Source organism: Grampus griseus, assembly GCF_964374135.1.
Source record: "Grampus griseus genome assembly, chromosome: 4".
NCBI classification, from domain to species: domain Eukaryota; kingdom Metazoa; phylum Chordata; class Mammalia; order Artiodactyla; family Delphinidae; genus Grampus; species Grampus griseus.
The window spans coordinates 77,937,685-77,950,474 of NC_138997.1; the positions used below are offsets into that span (position 1 = coordinate 77,937,685).

The window sequence follows — 12,790 nt, forward strand, 5'->3', positions numbered from 1 at the left end:
TTCAATACTTGGCAGATTTTATCAGTGTGATAGTTTGTGTTCTTAGGTATTAACATGTTTGTTTCATTAAACCATTTATTCTGATTATGCAATATGTGATTAATTTTCCATTGGCTTTAGCATATATTTAAACTATTAAGTTCAATATTTCCTACTGAATACTGAATTCTCTGCATAAAATCAAGAAATTTCATGGTGAAGGAGCAAGTTGACTATCCAGTTAAAGAATAACTTTGTAAATCTGCTTAGTTACCATAAATCATACTTACTGTACTAACTGCCATTCTTTCAAAATTAACTAAAAGTTTATTTTCTTAAGTTTTTCAAGATCTGTCTCTCAGTACTTCCCTTATTCATGCTTTTATGTTTCCAGCCTTTCTGTGATTGTTTTGTCCTTTCTTTCTGTCCCTCCTCTTGCTTTCTGAAGCCATGTCCCTGAACCTGAGGATTATGGCTGCTCTCCTGATGAATGGTAAGCTGCATGGACCTTTCTGTCTCATAGATCCCCTTAAAAGGTTTGCATTTTATTGTTTTGTTAGACACATTTCACTACTTTTGAAAAAATTACTGACCAGGCAGGGTGACAACGTTGTAAAGTATTCCTTAAAATCTGTTGAATATCCCTGATTTCCTATCAAATAACCTTTAATCATTTTATAAACATTTCTTTCAAAGTTTAGGCTTGCTAGAGTTTTATAGAGCTATGTATCTGTAATAAAATATGTGATGATCAACTCAGAATCCCTGGGCTGTGGACTACTACCTAAGGTTCAGCTACAGCTCGAGAAATTTTCTTTTTCTTTTTAGCTCAGCACTGCCACCTTCTGCCACTATTTACATACTCTACAGAGGTACAAAAAGCTGCTACTGAAACACACCCACAGAGTGGAAAATTTCCTTTACCTTTATATTTGTTAATTTCCTAAAGCTGTTTAGAGGCTGGAAAATAAACATTTTAAAAATTAAATGTCTGGAACAAATGTTGGAAAACCATGCTGCCAAGGACTAGAGTTAACTGGAACAGAATTACTTTTAGAATTGTTAAATACAGCATTTTATAGGGTTAATTTCAGTATGTATTGGGTTTTTTTGTCTTACCTTAAAATCCCCCCATGGATTTACATTTTTACTTAGAATGGTATAAGTTTATTTTGATGATTCATCATGATTTGGTGGCAAGTGAAATTTTAGAAAACAGGTTCCTTTAATGCTGGTAACTCCAGAAAGCATGGCTTTATATGTGGTTACATTTCTGTTTTCAGATTACACATGTATTTTATGATTAAGCCATATTTTTCAACTTGGATTTTATTTCAGTGAAGTGGAAATTTAGTAACAATTTGCAGTAAACCTCATACTACCTAGGGTTAATGACAGAGGCAGCTGTTTGGTTCATGTGATAACTGATGAATCATTATATTTAAGCTCACGGCTTGGAGTATCATACATTTGGACACCTACCCACAACCAAATAATTTTTAGTATTTTTTTAAATGTGCCAAAGCATCTTACTGTTGGTGGGTAACTCAAGTTTAATGATGTAGATATTCCCTTTTATTTAATCTTTTGAGAACGTAGTTAAAATTTTGACTATATCTTGTTGCTTTTCTGTAGAATTAACATAATTCTATTAATTTTAAACACTGTTCATGAGTGTAGGATTAATATATGTTTTTCTAAGGTAACTCACATATTAAGAGAAGGAAATTACCTTCATCATATTTTTCTTAAGATTGGATGGAAATGTTAAAAATTGTTGTTTATTCAGGTCATTGAAAATATCCTACTTTCAATAGAGGTTGTTTCATGATTTTATCACTATTGGAAGGAGAAGATGTTATTTTATCTGTTTAACAAGTTCTTTTTGTAAAACACCCTTTTGGGAAATTTGATATTCTAAACTAGGTAACTCCAAATTAAAAAATGCCAGCTTTTTCATAAATTTTTGTACCATTCCACTTGCAGTTACATATAAACTTAGATATTAATGATACTTTTTTAAAATAAAAGGGAAGGCTTTTGCCAACTTTCTAATAAAGTAAGCTTTATTTTAAATATATACTTGGATTCCTGATCTATCCAGTAGTTACCTGTAGGCAGCAAAGATGAAGGAATAGATACTACTTGAACTTTAGTTGTGTCCTTGGTCCTATACAGTTGTCAAGGATACAGACTTAGGATTTTGACTACCGAAGTTCACATCCTGATCCTACTGGTGCCCTTGAACCAATTACCAAACCTCTATGCCTGTGATTCCTCATCTGGTAGAATGTGGACATCATACGGAGGCTGTGAAGATTAAGAGAATTACGTTTTTAAAGTGCTTAGAATAGTGTCTGGACATAGTAAGCTCACAGAAAGTGTTAGCTCTGGTGTCTCTCGCTCAATCTTCAAGACATATTTGAGGAGTTAAAATTGACATGACCATTCTAAAGTTGGTGAAATTTAGGCAGAGAAGCTAATAAGTAACTTGCCCCAAAGTATACAACCAGTAAACATGGGAGAAAGAATTAAAACCTCTCTCAGCCTGGTTATGAAGTACGTGCTGGTTATATTACATCCGACAGGCTTCAAAAATATCTGCTTTTAGAGCAAAAGGTATCCTTACTATTTGTTATTTTATTTTTTCTTTCTTTCTTGTTTTGTTAAGGTAGCAAGAGCAAGTAAAGTTTAACTGACCGACTTGAGAAAAGTTAGCATGGGGGGACACAACTTTGCACAATCCTAAATCTGGCATCTGCCTAATCTGATACACTTGGTCTCGTGTTGCCAGTGAAACCAAGATTGAAAGTGTTATCCTGGTTGAATCCTACGCTCCAGGTACCTGGCCATATCTTCATGCTGCTCGTCTTCAGGGATAAACTGGAGAGTGTAGCTGACTATATTAATCCAAAATTTGAAAGTTTATTCTTGTCTGACAGTCAGCAGCTTCCCCTTTCAATGTGAAGTTCATTGATTCCACATATAAAACCTGAGGCCTGTACTATGTATTTTACTACCCTACGTGAACCATATTTGCCACAAAAATACCAAGTTAAAAAACACATAACAGGGCTTCCCTGGTGGCGCAGTGGTTGAGAGTCCGCCTGCCGATGCAGGGGACACGGGTTCGTGCCCCGGTCCGGGAAGATCCCACGTGCCGCGGAGCGGCTGGGCCCGTGAGCCATGGCCGCTGAGCCTGCGCGTCCAGAGCCTGTGCTCCGCAATGGGAGAGGCCACAACAGTGAGAGGCCCGCGTACCGGAAAAAAAAAAAAAAAAAAAACACATAACAGTTAACACTTAAGTGTGTGTAGATTATTTAACATGTTTACATTTAGTCAAATTTGAAGGCAAATCTATAATGTTTCAAGAACACTTTCTTGACATTAAAAATAATTGGATGATGGCTGTAGCTCTACTCACTTAAATCTATTAGTATAAATAGTTTACAGAGATGAAATCATTTCCCAGCCAGTAGCCACTTACTCCAGAATTGGTATGGGTTTCTTATTATTGCCAAGTACCATCAGCTAACATATGACCTTATAGATTAGTTCATTTCTATTAAAAAACTACCATTCTCTAGACAGATAGTATCAATATTTAGAGGAATGCACAAAAACATCTGCTTATTATCAACATCCATGCAGCCCTGATGCGCTTATTTTCCAAAACTGTATATTTCATTACATTTTTTTTCTTTTTCTAATTTTTTGGTGGAAAATATCAAGCATAAACAGAAGGAGACAGATGTACTCATTCACTCGCTTCAATAATACGTACTCAAATCCAATTTCAATTCGTCTATATTTCCCCTCGCTATTACTTTGAGGCAAATCCCAAATAACATATTATTTCACTTTCTCTTAACTATTTGGTATGGTTTCTCATTATTCTTTCTGATAGTTGTTGTTTTTCCTTAAGTAAGTGCTAGCGAGGGTGATTCTCCAGGAGGATTACCTTAAAGTGTTCTGTGCTTAGTCATTTCACTGTGGTTTTTAGAATTATCACGGTACCAGTGGATAGTACCATTTTCTGGTCTTATTTTCTCATTTCGTTTTGGTCTGTAATTATGTATGGAATGAGTGGTATTTATTTATTCTGCTGCAATCGTTAGACTCACTAAAACATTCTTCCAGGTGTGACTGTATAATAATGAGATCTAACACATCCAAATTAGTGTTGGTCTTCAAAGTAGTCACTTTGACAGGTAATTTATTTATTCCAATGAAGCAACCATTTCACAAAACGTTTTTGGAACTCCTCTTTTATAATTGCCTTCAGAAATACTTTGAACCACACAGAAAAGCAGATCTCATTACTTTGGTCAAAACCGGTGTCTAACAAAAATATTATAATTGAATTCAATCGCTTGTTCATATTCTTGGACTTGACTGGACCTGATACTGAATAACAAATTCATTTCTGAAAATCTCCCTCTAAGGAATTTTGACTTGGAACAGTAGCACCATTCAAAAGCAGAAGGTGTAGATCCTTTCAAAAAACAGTGCTTTGCAGTCAGACTGCCTTTGTCTTCCCATGTGTGCATGTGTGTAGCGTGTATATGTATATAAGGTATACATTTAGTTTGTATGTAGGATGTGTATATATTTCAGCTGACAGGATTGGATTTTGTTCTGACATGGATTTTGTTGTGTTTTTTTATTTTTAATTTAAATTTGATTTTTTTTTAAGTTCATAATGCATTAACATGTTACAAGTTCAAAGGATGTAAAGAGGGAAAGGTTTCCCTCCCTTACCTGTCTTCTAACCTCCATTTCCCCTCCTGAAGGCAGCCAATGTAACCAATTTCAGGTGTATCCTTCCACATCTACTCTACTCATATACATGCATGTATTTTTTTCTCTCACATTTTTATAGAAAGTGAAGCATACTATACATACTGTTTTGTACCAGCTTTTCCTTTGATAGTGCATCTTCGAGATTTGTCCATAGTCCATGGAGAGCTTCCCATTTTTTGTATAGCGTTCTGTTATGTGGATGTACCACAGTGTTTTTAAGCAACAATCCTAATAAACTTTGGGTTAGTTCTAATCTTTTGCTATTAAAAATGCGCTGCAAAGAATGAATTTCGTCGTACAGCATTTTGCACCAGGTAGTGTAAATTCTTAGAACTGGAATTTCTGGATCAAAGGATTACATGCATTTTAAATTTTGATAGAAATTGCCAATATCCCTTTTTAGAAATTGCACCAATTTTCATTCTCACCAATGATAGATGGTTTAACTGTTTTCCCATAATCATAGCAGTAGAGCTGTCAAACTTTATTTCTGCCAAATTCATAAATTTAAATCTCATTTCTCTCATTATGAGGTAAAATTACATGTACATTTAAAGCCACTTGGATTTCCTTCTTTGTGAACTGTGTGTTTATATCCTCTGCTCATTGTTCTACTGCATTGTTGATTGTTTTATTATTGGTTTCTACAAATCCTTTTTATTTTAAGTGAAATAACCTTCATTATATGTGTTGGAAATATTTTTTTTTCCCAGTTTGTCATTTGACTTTTGACTTTGCTTGCAATAGTTTTTGCTATGCAGAAATGTTTTAGCTTTATACAGTCAGATTTTTTTATTTGTTTTGTTTTCTGAATCATGTATAATACTTAGGCCTTTTCTACTCCTAAGTTATTTTTTAACTTAGTTAAAAATAATTATTTTTCACTTTAGTACTTTTATTAAGTCATTCACCCATTGGTTTAAGGTAAAAAGTATGGCTTGAACTTTTTTCCTTTTTTTCTGATGACTCTCTTGTTGACATGATTTCATAGTCCACACTGTCGTGTATGAAATTAACTAATACTGGACTTCCCTGGCGGTCCAGTGGTTAAGACTCCGCACTTCAATGCAGTGGGCAAGGGTTCAGTCCCTGGTCAGGCAACTAAGATCCCACATTCCCCTCAGCACAGCCAAAGGAAAAAAAAAAAAAGAAATTAACTAATGCTGATTAGGCCATATTTATTCTAATTTATATTTATTCATAAAATTCTGAATCTTCTCAATTTTTATTGCTATAAAAAATAGATTCTTCATATTAGGATGATCAGGAAATAATTATTTACAATGTATCACAGCTTTTAAATCAGCCTACAAGAAGCTGCAAATTATATGACATTGTGGGTTAACTGCTCAGTTTTCTCTTTACCTTAACGTTACAACCCCTGCCTTATTACTTTTTGCAAAACACCATAATTTCTTTGTCTCCTTTTGAGGCAAAGTGTCACCTGAAAACTTCTATGGAAAATTTTAACAAAATGTAGATGTTGCCTTGCACTTTTATTTTTGAGCAGTTTCCAGATTCATATAGCTTTGTCAACTAACAGTTAAAAGTATTTTACATTTAATGCAGTTGGTCCTTATTTTGCAATGACTTGAGCTTCCTAATTTTATCTGTTTACTTTTACTAAAAGTGAACATTTTGTGAGATTTTGGAGAGGGGTAGTGAGAGCTCCATGCCTGAGGTATCCAACCCAGGCTATGTGATTAGCAGATGAATTGCTGGTGGTTTTTATGATCCTGGAAAGGAAGCTGCTTCCTGGGAGAAGAGTTATTTAGCATTATCCTTGTCAGAAGGCTTCACTGATGAATAGAGGGCAGGATGTGTCCATGTATTAATAAATATTTCAATTGCATATCTAGTGTTATTTGTTATAAAACATTTGAAAGTTTTATCAATTGTGTTAACTGTGATTTATGAAATGAAAGAATTACTGGTGAGATTAATAAGACATATCTTCAGATTTATAAAGGCTTTTAGCCTGGAATTCTTTAGAGGGAAAATAGATCTCCACATGAAAGATGTTACTGTGAATATTCCTTGACATTTCAATAATTATTATCTAATAAAAAGTGGGGAAGTATAGCTAAGAACTATTAATAATACATTTTATAAATAATAGGGAAATTTTATAGAGACTTGAATAATTAACTATTTTTAAGAAATGAGAATTACTTGGAGGAGAAATGTATGTTAATTTTTTTCTGTCCACCCATTGATAAGTTGTTTAAAAGTTCTTGGATTTTTTTCCTTTCATCTTTAAAACTAGAGGAGGAGGAGAAATAATAGTAGTAGTAATAATAATAAAACATAATGTGTTTATTCTGTCTCCCACTGATGTTTTTGAAAATTCTGATCTACTACATGCTAATAAAGCTGAATTATATTACAATTTTGAGAATTAATAGACCAGACTATTACATGTAAATAAAGACATATTTTACTATAAACACTCTAACTTCCTTCTTTGGTTTATGGGTAAAATACATATATTGACAATATGGTTTATGTTCAATGATTTCACACTCTTTTTTTTTTTAATGATTTCTCCTTCCTTTCAAGCAGCTGGCTTTAAAATATGAAACTCTTGATATTTGGGACACTGACACTGATAATACTCTTTGTAACCTGTAAAAACTGTGATTAAAAGCTTTCTGGATTACAATTATTTAGTATTGAACATGTTATTTTTTCCTCAGCGATTTCTGATATTTCCATCTGTGCACAAAAGCTTTAGATCTATATATTTTCACTGAACATTGAAAAGTATACCCTTGGGGTTTGGTACTTCCACGTAAATGTTTCTTGTCCTTCCTTCGAATCTCAGCATTTTGATATTAAATCGCATGGCTATGAGACTAGCAATAGCTAGGTTATAGAAGCAATTCTGATTTGATTTGTTTCATATGGAGTTCATGTTTGCTGATCTGAAGACAACCACAACACAAAACCCCATGCACTTTTATGGTTTGTTCTCCTTATATACAGAGTAAATGTGATATGTACATAAATATATCAGGTATTTGTTAGTGATAGATAGATGTTGATGAAATATGTAAACAGTTTATTCATATTTTAGTTTCATATGATAATCATGTGGTATTAGTCACTTCAAATAATTTCTCATGGCTAAAGTAAAAGGATATTATTTTTTATAATACCTCCATTAATTCTCAAAAATTTTTAAACTTGGAAAAATTTTGGAAGTAGAAAATTTCAGTCCCAGGTATTTCAGCAGTTTTGTTACTTTTTTTAAATTTCATGTGACTACAACATAATTTTACCCCAGGAAAATGAACTGTAAAAGACTCATTACACTGCAAAAGACTTTCACATTTTAGAATGTTGGAAAATATTTTATGATTCAGTCATGAAATCTGTGATGTCTTATTTAGAAGTGCAGACTAAATTATATTTAATCTATTAAGAGTTTGCAGGCATAATGATTTATTTTAAAAGTAACTTACATGGACACCAAGCGGGGAAAGCGGCTGGTGGGGGTGGGGGTGGAATGAATTGGGAGATTGGGATTGACATGTATACACTGATGTGTATAAAATGGATGACTAATAAGAACCTGCTGTATAAAAAAATAAATAAAATTCAAAATTTTTTTAAAAAAGTAACTTACAAACAGATCAGTGGGCTTGTATAAATGAACCAAGTTTGCTCCAATTTTTTTCCCCTTTAGGCAGAGCTCACAGTTTGGAGATGAAAAAACATTTAGTGATTCATCATTGCTGGAAAACCTCCAAAATAATCATGTAAGCAACATAATACTATTATCTTTTCATTAATAAATGAAAACTAATGAGTGTTTCTCTGAATTATCTTCCATGTTTAAATATTCCTTTTTTTAGTTTCATGATCATTTCTGATAATTAGCAAAATCTATTATCTCTAAATTCTTTTTACTTGGCCAACATGAATTCATGGTTGTTAGAAATTTAGTTTTAACAATTGTCATTAATCAACATTCTGTTTTTAAAAATATTATATATTAATTCTAGAACTCTATTTGTATGAAACAGCTCATTGTTAACAATTTCAGAACATCTATAGAAATGAATTTCCTGCTCAGAATTACTGGCCAGTGCTAAATCTATACAATAAGAACTTCAGACATCTGCCACCCAATGTGAACATTCCACTTATGCAAGTTACTGATACTTAACTAAAATTCCATCCGATCAAATGATATGGTCTCCTAAGTTTAAACCCCCAATTTTTTCTCACAATCGCTTCAAGCTCAATGTGTCAGAACTTGAACTCATGCTCATCACCCCAAAACCTAGTCCCTTCCTAGCACTGATGGACTTACCACCTGGGCAGGGCCCTAGTAATGTGTTCATGTGGTTATTTTTGCCTTCAACAAAGCATGAGCTTCCAGATGCACAAAATCTAGACCTAGGCCCACCTCTTCCCTCTTGTGTTCTCAGGTTCAGTAAATTGCACCATCAACTAACTGTCTTATTACTCATTCTAGGAACTTAGGGTTGCTTTTGATACCTCCTTCCCCTCCATCTCCAGATCTGTAATGAGTCACTAAGCCCTTGTCAATATGACTTTCTGTAATATATCCTAAATGTCTTCTTCACTTCATTCTCACTTTCTCTACCCCAGTCCAGACTACTGGTATCCTCCAGGTGGATTACAGCAGCCTCCTAACCATTCTCCTTGTTTCCGTTTTTACCCCCTCCAGTTCTTGTTGCACGTGGCAGCTGGAATGATGCGAATGTAAATCAAGTCCCATCACTCTCCTGTTTAAAACCATGCCAGAGGGCTTCCCTCTCAACTTACAAAGTTACATGGTCCGGCCCCTGCCTAAGTCTTCGGCCTCACGTGGAGCTACCCTTCCTTTCTTTCTCCTCAGGCTACACTGGTTTCTTTTATTTTCTCAAACACACTTCATTCTTTCTTCCTTTAGAACCTTTTCAGTCATGTGTGATTCCTGCTTGTTGGAAAACTGTGCTTAGTTCTTCATGAGGCTAAAACTTCAGCAGCTTAAAAATCACATTGTCATGAGAACAACCACAGACTGGCCTATATCATATTATATGATATTTGCACATTTATCCTTTGAAGCTCTTTTCACACTATAAATAAATAATGCTTGCATACTATTTATGTTCTGTTTTCCCCACTAGTCAAAGCTTCACATATCAGGGACCTTGTCTGTTTTGTCTGCTCTTCGAGGCTTAACACAGTTTTTTTTCAAATAATGTTCGGATTTACCTTTCCAGTCATTTCACTTTTTTGGTCCAAGAGCATAGAGGAATATTTTTCCTTTATTAATTCGAATGACATTTTTCTTCATCAGGTACCAGACAAGAAGATGTTTAATTTTAAAAATCTGACTGCTTTCTTGCAGAAAGGATCTTGTCTTCCTCAGGCCATGAGAGTCCATTGTATAAAGGACTTCTCAATCAATCCTTTTTTATTTAGTAAAACGTGTATCAGGTTAAGGTTGCCATTTTTGCAAAAAGAGAAGACAAACCTTACAGAGGAATCCCCTGCCACCGTCATCTCAGCCCAAAGTAGTGGAACCACAGTAAGAGTAGATGCCTAAAATATAGATCTGATCAGGAATTAGAACCAGGTAAACGAACATTTTAGAATTTCTCTCCCGTCCTTAATAACAAGATTCAACCATATCTGCCTTTTTCGCTGTACGGTTTCTATTTAACAAGAAAAAGTGGTCTTATATAAATGTTTAGAAAAGGAATGAGAGGGTGCACGAATGAATGATTTTAGTTAAAAATATTTTTTCTTCATAATAGTTGTTGGCTTCTTGACTTCCACACCTTCAATATTTAACAGCTGCACTCTTAGTAAATATGCATGAAGTAGTATTACTATCATTAGTGTCAAATGTTTAAATGAAAGTGGCTAAATTATGTGTTTATTTCTTACAGCCAACTGCACCTATAATATGTGAATTTCTTACAATGATGGCAGTTTGTCACACAGCAGTACCAGAGCGGGAAGGTGATAAGATTATTTACCAGGCAGCATCTCCAGGTACAAATGAAGCAATTGTGAGGTATTTCTTGCTGGAAAATTGTTCTGAAATTTGAGATTGTTCAGAAAAATTTAATTTGAGGAAGTAAAATAAACAAGTTATGTTTTTCAGATTACAAATTTTATTTACTAATTAGATAAACCTTGGCTTTCAAAATTAAATATATATATTTTAAAATATATAACTTTGTGTAACATTTGTTATATGGCATAAATTACATGTAAATTTGAATAACAAAATTCACACAAGTAAAAAAAATGGTACTTTATATATACACATAGTAAATTCTCCCTTCTTTATAAATAACTAAGAATAAACTGTTAGTCATAAACTGTTTTTGCACATAAGCAGACAGGAAAAGGAAGATCTGTTTGCTTAAATAGAGCGCATTTTAGAATACCAATTTTGCTGTCTTCTCTTGGAGATGATAATCAGGGAGTTCGTTGTGTATTTATTTGGATGAGAAAAGTTTTACACATTTGAAGGGATTCCATAAAATATGTATTAGCACAGTTATCATTATTTAATACTTAGGCTTATTTTCAATGAAAAATTGGGTAAATAGTCAATTTGATGATTGTAAGATTTCAGGAAAGAATGAACACACTTTGGGGAACTTTTTTAATAAGTGTTTTAAACTGTATTATCAACCAGCACCTGCTCCCTTGTAGAATGTACCAAATTCCTAAAAACCAAAAGATCTCATATCATTAAGATAGAAGCTATGTGAATGTTTTATCCCACACCCTTCCCTAAGAAACAAGAAGGTCTGATGTAACAGGGTGATGTAAGTAAATAATATATAATACAACAAAGCATCAGTTCATTTATATCCATTTAAATTGACCCCTCAACATTAATAGTATTAGTTTTTCTACATTAAACATTTTAGGAAGAAAAGGATAAAACTTAAGGCAATTTCATGCCATTCATTTTTTCCAGTTTTATTAAGAAATAATTTACATATATCACTGTATCTCTAGTACTTATTTATCTTATAACTGGAAATTTGTACATTTCGATCACCTTTCTCCAGTTGCCCCTTCTCCCACCCTCCACCTCTGCTAACCACATCTGATCTCTTTTTCTATGAGTTTGGGGTTTGTTTTCTTTTTTTTCCCTTTAGATCTTACATATAAGTGAGATCATACAGTATTTTTCTCTCTCTGTCTGGCTTGCTTCACTTAGCATGATGCCTTCATGTCTATCCATGTTGTTGGCAAATGTAGGATTTCCTCATTTTTTTATGCATCATTCATTTTGAGAAAAGTTTTCCAGAGAATATGCTGGACCAAGGGGTATATTTAATTATCCTTCTTAGGTATGTTTGGCTAACAGTGAAACTTAATCTTCAGAAATATGACTCTGGGGTCTATATGTGTCTCAGATTCTTAAGATCATTCTACTCATTCCTTTGGCATTGTCGTATAATTTTAAAAGAAGTGGATTTCAGTAAAAGGAGCCAGAATAAAAAGAATTGTAATTCTTTTTAAAATTAAGCAGAAAATTGGATTGCAATAGTGTCTTTCTGTCGTATTTGGGGTAATTTTTTTTTCACTGTATATTTGCTTTGTCCTGTTTTCCTAAAACAGATGAAGGAGCCTTGGTCAGAGCAGCCAAGCAACTGAATTTTGTTTTCACTGGAAGAACACCTGACTCAGTGATTATAGATTCAGTAAGTTATTTATTTTTAAGTCTGTTTTTTATCAAAGTAATACATATGCTTAGCTTCAAAGATAAAACAATACCAAAGAAGCTCAAAATAGAATAGAGGTTCCCAACTCTAGTTCTCCTCCCCAGAAGCAAAAACTTTCTATTCTTTTACCTATTTCTTCGGACATTTACACATCTTATATATATTTTTTAATGTTTGATGAATGATATATGTATTGATTCTTCAATTTTAGACATATCTACTGACTTTCTATTCAGTTATATTAAATGAGGAGTTATTTCTCTTGACTCACCATCCCTTCCCAATAGTATTAT

The 12,790-nt window shown here is 33.5% G+C and overlaps 1 protein-coding gene across 2 annotated transcripts in view; it reads left to right on the forward strand.

The window, feature by feature from the left end:
* Window positions 1–12,790, forward strand: part of ATP8A1 (ATPase phospholipid transporting 8A1) — a 237,897-nt gene that overhangs the window by 89,930 nt on the left and 135,177 nt on the right. Inside the window, exons 15-18 of one of the 2 annotated variants that reach the window (XM_082653094.1) lie at window positions 428–472; window positions 8,471–8,543; window positions 10,695–10,800; window positions 12,394–12,476. In XM_082653094.1, the coding sequence (XP_082509220.1) occupies window positions 428–472; window positions 8,471–8,543; window positions 10,695–10,800; window positions 12,394–12,476 (307 nt within the window). The remainder of the gene's footprint in view (window positions 1–427; window positions 473–8,470; window positions 8,544–10,694; window positions 10,801–12,393; window positions 12,477–12,790) is intronic. The other variant, XM_082653095.1, reaches the window with a different exon arrangement.